The 7,247-nt window shown below is 41.5% G+C and overlaps 1 protein-coding gene across 1 annotated transcript; it reads left to right on the top strand.

Annotated features, from left to right (window-relative positions):
• Positions 1-6,149: 6,149 nt before the first annotated feature.
• LOC130540063 (lymphocyte antigen 6I-like) lies at positions 6,150-6,928 on the top strand. The gene is made up of 3 exons (XM_057058949.1): positions 6,150-6,307; positions 6,466-6,570; positions 6,679-6,928. Exons 1-3 carry the CDS (start codon positions 6,259-6,261, stop codon positions 6,759-6,761), a joined length of 237 nt encoding a protein of 78 aa, XP_056914929.1. The 5' UTR covers positions 6,150-6,258; the 3' UTR covers positions 6,762-6,928.
• The last annotated feature ends 319 nt before the right edge of the window (positions 6,929-7,247 follow it).

Below are 7,247 nucleotides of genomic sequence, written 5' to 3'. Positions count from 1 at the left end.
GACTCAAGTGTCCCTGCCCTCTCTGGTACTATTGGGCGGCTCAATTAAGAACAATCATGTTTTACTATGCAGAAAGAGATGTTGCTATCTGGAAAGAAATGGAAGAACTACAGCTAGATCTGCCCCTCCCAGTATACCTATATTCAGCGAACACTAAAATCCTCAAAAAAAAACACAAAAAACCCTATTGTGAAAAACATGATTGTAGTGTGGCATCAAATTAAAAAATATCTGAGAGATACACCCCCCCTCTCTATTTTTAGCCCTATATGGGGTAATCACTCCTTTCCTCCAGGTAGATCAGATGGGGGGTTTAAATCTTGGGCTACTAAAGGACTGACAAACATAGGAAACCTTTACAACTCACAAAAAGTGCTGATGTCATTTGGAGAAATAGCTGATAAATTTAATATACCCCATAACCATTTTTTAAAATTCCTACAGCTGAGGAACTTCATTAGAACACACCAAAACCAAATATTAAGCTTCCCGGAAGAGTCTACAGTAGAAAGATTAATGAGTATGGATTGCCTAGGGAGGGGTCTAATATCCAAAATACATAAATATTTAGTAGATGAAAGTACAGAAACATCAGCAGGGCGGCTGGGAGCGTGGAGAGAAGATCTGCAGGAGGACATCTCAATAGAAAAGTGGGGCGAAGCATGCTCTCAAGCACAATCAAAATCTACTAACACACGGCTGAAAATTTTACAATACAATTGGTTGATGCGAACATATATCAATCCAGAAAAACTTCACAAATATAACAGTGCCATACCTGATACTTGTGTTAAATGTGGGAGTGAAAAGGGTACATTTTTTCACTGTATCTGGCAATGTATAAAAATACAAAAATTCTGGCAAGAAATAAAACAATGTATTCAAAATATTTTACAAATTCGAATACCATTGTTTCCACATTTGCTTATATTAGGTCTATATCCAGATAATTTGAAGCTTAAAAAACATCAACGAATATTTATAGATTTAAGTGTATTAATGGCAAAGAGAGTAATAGCCCTTTCATGGAAAAACAAGTGTGAAGAGGTGGTTGTCTGAATTGTCTTCAACTCTCCCTCTAGAGAAAATCACATATACAATAAAACCCCAACAGCATAATTTCCATTGGATCTGGGACCCCTTTATCAGTTATTTATCGAGGACCGACTTGTCTCATCTGTTGGAAGCACCTGGGGACATGTAAATAGTAGTGCCTTGCAGTATTTTGTATTTAAGATCACATAAGTGTTTGTTTTATGATGATTTATTTTTTCTTGTATAACTTAATTCCCAACCAGGAAACTGAAAGCCTGTAAAGACCAGGGGTGGGGCGTTGACATGTTTGTTCATACCATGTAACTGTATTTTTCTGTGGATTTTTATTTATTCATTTATTTTGTGGTAAAAAAAGTTGGTAAAAAAAAAAAGTCCAACCTTGCACTGTAGTCCTATATTATCCAGAATTTCCTGCCTGTCGATTTCTTAGCTACACAGCTGTGGATTTAACTTGGAGTCGATGTCGGACTCCGTAGCATTCTCTGGTCCCCTCCCCAATCTGGCCAGCGATGAGATGTTAAGCCGCATGTCGTCGCTGGCTGTCACGGTGGTGCCCCGAAAACCAGGTGGCCTTTATAGACAATTGGAGCACTTTTTGGGGGTGATTAACCTGGTCTGATTAGGAGAGACGGTGTCCATCCCACACGGGATGGTGCCTCTCTCATTTCTAGTAATTTGGCTAATTTTATTAGACCCAAAGTGACAATCCAGGGTCCAGACCAGGATGCAGAGTTGTAGTCTTCACCTGTCCGGTGCTTCCATAGAACCCTCATCCACCAACAATAATATATTTAACACTGTAGAGGTAGTCTCTGTTCCACAGTTAAAAGTTCACCAAGCACAGAGCAGGGGAGCGGTCAGTCACCATAATCTTATTAAAATTAATACTAAAGCACAAGTTGGAGAAACTAATATCACAATTAAGTGTGGACTATTAAATATTAGATCTCTTTTGTGTAAATCCCTGTTAGTACACGACCTGATAGCGGATCATCAAATTGATTTATTTTGTCTTACTGAGACATGGCTTCAGGAGGAGGAGTATGTTAGCTTAAATGAATCTACTCCTCCTACCCATCTTACTTATCATATTCTTCATGTTACTGGTCGAAGAGGGGGAGTGGCCGCAATCTATCACTCCAAGTTATTAATTAATCTTAGACCAAAATATGGCTCCAGTTCATTTGAAAGCCTGACTCTTGGCATCACCCATCTGAACTGGAAGACAGAAAAGCCACTTCTGTTTGTAGTTGTATATCGGCTCCCTGCTGGGCCACATTCAGAGTTCCTGTCTGAGTTCTCTGATTTCTTATCTGACTTGGTTGACTTAGAACGGACAAAGTCATTATCATTGGAGACTTTAATATCCATGTAGACATTGTAAACGACAGCTTTAGAAATGGCTTCATTTCATTACTTGAGTCAGTTGGTTTCCTCCAGCAGATAAACCAACCAACTCATAACTTCAACCACACCCTAGATCAGGGATGGGCAAACATTTTGATTCGTGGGCCACAATGGGTTCTAACATTTGACAAAGGGGCCGGACCAGGAGCAGATGGATGGATGGAGTGCTTTGGTAACCTCACCTCATTGGAGAAAAAATACACATCTTGGGATATGGAGAAAACATGTGCTTTAATTTCAAATGAAAATGAAGAGAAGCATTACAACAAAATATCTGACTTTGGAATGAGTCTTAAAACACTTAAAATCAAATGAATAAAATGTGCCTTTTTAAAAAAAATTAATAACCATTTCTATTTTAAAGCACTGAAAGTTCTGTTATCCTTCAGGATATCACCATCACTCTCCTCCTGACTGTCTTTTTTCTAGTGGGAAAACACCAGAATTGCAGTGAAAATATAACATTAACAAGGTTTATTCATTTAATTTTTCAAGTTTGGCGGGCCGGATTAAAACGTTTAACGGGCCGCGTGTGGCCCCCGGGCCGTAGTTTGCCCATGCCTGCCCTAGATCTAGTTCTGACTTATGGTGTTGAGGTAGAACATGTGTCAATGTTCTCTCAGAACCCACTCCTGTCAGACCATTCTTTGATCACTTTCACATTTATGATTAAGGATTCTTCTATGCTCAGAACAAAGTCTTACTATAGCAGATGTCTTTCAGATAATGCTGTAGCTAAGTTTAAGGAAGTGATGCCAGTGCTAATCCCAGGACCACCGTGTGTTTTCCCAGGGATAAATCATTATAATCTTAGCCCTGCTGAGGTTGACTCTATTGCTGAAGGTGCAGCAACCTCACTGAGAATCACGCTTGATTCAGTTGCCCCCCTGAAAAAGAAAATAATAAATCAGAGAAGGTGTGCCCCCTGGTATAATTCACACATTAGGACCCTCAAGCAGAAACTGCGAAGAATAGAAAGGAAGTGGCATTCTTGTAAAATTTATAGCTATCATGTAGCCTGGAAAGACTGTCTGGTAGTTTACAAAAAGGCTCTCTGTAAGACTAGAACAGCTTATTTTTCTTCTTTAATTGAAGAAAACAAGAACAACCCCAGGTTTCTTTTCAGCACTGTGGCCAAATTAAACAAGAGTCACAGTGTTTTAGATCCACATATCCCTTCTTCCCTTAGTGGTGAAGACTTCATGAGCTTCTTCACTGATAATGTTCTAGCTATCAGAGAAAAAGCTAACCAGGCCATCCTACAACTGGACCATCACCAGAAGCGCGGACTGTGGGAACATACAGGTTCTCCAACGAGCCCTTAAACTCCTTCAGCCCTATATATTTTTCTGAGGTGTCATCGCTAATTCAGAAATCCAAGACCACCACGTGTCTTTTAGATCCCATCCCAACACACAGGTTGAAGGATGTTTCACCAACGATAGGTAGATCTATCCTGGACCAGATCAATTGTTCTTTGGTAACAGGTTTTGTACCCCGGTCCTACAAGGTGGCAGTGATTAAGCCGTTGCTTAAAACACCATCACTGGATCTGGATGTACAAGCAAATTATAGGCCTATATCCAACCTTCCTTTTATCTCAAGAACTCTTGAGAAGGTTGTGGTGCCTGTGTTTGAGGTGTTTCAGTCAGGCTTTCGAGCTCATCACAGCACAGAAACAGCACTTCTTAAAGTTACTAATGATCTTTTTATAGCTTCAGATCATGGACTGGTTTCTATGCTGGTTCGGCTGGGTCTCAGTGCTGCTTTTGATACTGTTGATCACAGCATCCCATTACAGAGACTGGAACATGTGATTGGAATTAAAGGGACAGCACTAGACTGGTTTAGATCATATTTATCTGATAGATACCATTTTGCTCATGTCCATGGCGTTCCCTCTTCATACAGTAGGGTTAGCCATGGAGTTTCACAAGCTTCTGTACTTGGACCAATCCTTTTCACCTTGTACATGCTTCCCTTAGGGAACATTATTCGGCAGCATGGAATAAATTTTCATTGTTATGCTGATGACACTCAGCTATATTTATCCATGAAACCAGAGGAGACAGAGCAGTTAGTGAAGCTTCAGTCCTGTCTTAAAGACATAAAGTCTTGGATGTCTTCAAATTTCCTCCTCCTTAATTTAGGAAAAACTGAGGTCATGGTGTTTGGTCCTGAACCTCTCAGGGATAGATTACCGTATTGGCCCGAATATAAGACGACCCTGATTATAAGACGACCCCCTCTTTTTCAAGACTCAAGTTTGAAAAGAGACTTTTTGAGCACCAAATTTAATTTTTATACAGAAAATAATTACAGTACATCTGAAACAAATGATTATATCTTCGACCCACTTTTCTCCAGATTGTCGCTACATTTCTCTATTTTCTGTTATCTCTTCTCTTATTTTCTTCTCTTTTCTTTCTTACCGCTATTTTTTATTTTTCTTCTTCGTGACAGGGGTTTGCTTTGGCCTGGGACGTTAAGTTCAGCATTCACTTTAAATATATCTGGCGCCATCTAGCGTTGTGAATGGGTATAATGTCTAGACCGCGAATGTAAGACGACCCCCACTTTTTCAGTCTTGTTTCAACGCAAAAAACACCGTCTTATATTCGGGCCAATACGGTAGATCACATGATTAGATCAAATGAGCAGGCATGTCAAACTCAGTCCTCGAGGGCCACGATCCTGCCGGGTTTTCTATCCCACTGAATGCATTTTCAGCCTGGTAGGACAGAAAACCCGGCAGGATCGTGGCCCTCGAGGACTGAGTTTACTTGTGATCCCCAGAGTCTCTAGAGGTAGAATAGGGGGCCGAGCATTTAGCTACCAGCCCCCCCTGCTGTGGAACTATCTCCCTGTCCAGGTATGGGAGGTATTTTCCTCTTTGAAAAAGCTTATTGTCATTAATTCTGTAGTCCAAGGTTACTACCATAGACAGACAAATTATCATACTTAGGGGGTCATCTAATCATTAGGTTAACATCTTATGCTGCTATAGGCTGAGGCTGCCGGGGTCCAGAAACATGATCACCTGACAGGCCTCTGTCACGAAATCCTCTCCTCTCCTCTCCTCTCCTCTCCTCTCTCTCCTCTCCTCTCCTCTCCTCTCTCTCCTCTCCTCTCCTCTCCTCTCCTCTCTCTACCCAGTCGGTCATCAGCAGGAGGGTCCCCCTTCATGAGCCTGGTCCTGTTTCTTCCTGTTAAAGGGGAGTGTTTCCTTGCCACTGTTGCTTGTTTGGGGTTAGGCCCTGGGATTCTGTAAAACGCCTAGAAACAATTTTGATTGTAAAAAAAAAAAATCGAATTGAATAGTATTGTTTGGCTGTTGCTGCCCCCCCACCCAGTTTTTTGCCACTGTCAGGCGATAAATTCCTCATTTCAGATTTGCTCTCAGGCTAAGAGTCAGGACTCCACCCACTGTCCATGTCCCTGTCCCCAATATTGTTCCTTTCAATGTCACTACACCATTTATTTATCTTGAGGATGAAAAGTAATGTAAATATTAAATAAAGAGTTGCAATGTGGTGTCGTCGGGTGTGTGAAGGTGAACAAAGTTTGGCTCCTGCATGTTTCCTTTAAGGAAGCAAGTTGGCTCATTTTTGAGACTGCTGCTCGATCATTCGAAGAACAGGTTTTGCATGTGTGTTGTTTTTTCTTTTTTTGGCTTTGCTTTCTTCTCAGGACAATCAGAATGAAAGTAGAGTTACTGGAATATCAAAAACAAGGAAGTGGCGGCATCATACAAAAGCAGCAGTGGGGAGAAATCTGCCCATTCCATCTGCTGACATGAAGGTTGTTCTTGTGACGCTCCTGCTGCTGGTGTGCAGCACTCAGGGTGAGGAACCCTCTTATTCATTTGCTTTTAAATCTTTCTAAAAAAGACAACTGAAAGAAATGATCGTTCAGAGAACCCTGAGAAGTGACTCCAAAGTTTGTATCTGTTGTTATGGAAACTCATTTCTGGGCTGTTGGTGGATGTGATCTGGTTTTCAGTGCTCACGCTCACTTGCTTTGTCTGCGCTAATGCAAACGACACCATCTGCATGGAGGAGTTTCCGTGTCCAGACGGCTCCAACTACTGCGTGACGGTGGAGCAGGGTGAGCTTCACCTCCGTCACCTGAGGCTTTATGATTGGCACTTTAGCGTATTCTTACATCTTGACGGCTTTGAGGTCCTCCTCACTGCTTATCTGATTTGTCTTTCAGGTGGTGTGATCTCTTCTCGGACTTGTGAACCAACCTGTCCTGACACACCCTACACAAACTGCTGCACTGAAGATCTTTGTTAAACGTTGAGTGTGTGTTTGTGACGATGGCTCAAAATAGAAGGAACACACAAGTGGGACTGTGTCCATCCATCTCTAAGTCACACCTCGGCTGATTCTGCATCACAAAGATGAAGCTTTTTTTTTATTTCCACTGAGAGAAAAATAAATCAGTCAGCTGATTCAACAAATTGTGCCAGAACTTTTCTTTTCATAGCAACTCGGTTATGCTGTCAACTCAGAGGACGGGACAGGACAGGATGGGACGGGACGGGACGGGACGGGGTGGGAAGGGAAGGGAAGGGAAGGGAAGGGAAGGGAAGGGAAGGGAAGGGAAGGGAGGGAAGGGCCTGGCGAATATCCCATCGATTAATGGGGTAATTGGATAAAACATTCTTTTGCTTAAATAAAGCCCGATTATAATAGAATAGAAAACAAGACAGAACACCTAATAACCACCACTCTGTTTCCTTTTTAAGAAAATGTAACATTCATTGATATACATGGCAT

The sequence above is a fragment of the Takifugu flavidus genome, chromosome 16 (assembly GCF_003711565.1).
Source record: "Takifugu flavidus isolate HTHZ2018 chromosome 16, ASM371156v2, whole genome shotgun sequence".
In the NCBI taxonomy this organism is placed as follows: domain Eukaryota; kingdom Metazoa; phylum Chordata; class Actinopteri; order Tetraodontiformes; family Tetraodontidae; genus Takifugu; species Takifugu flavidus.
The sequence above is the reverse complement of the archived record's forward strand: the minus strand, read 5'-3'. Positions and strand labels throughout refer to the sequence as shown.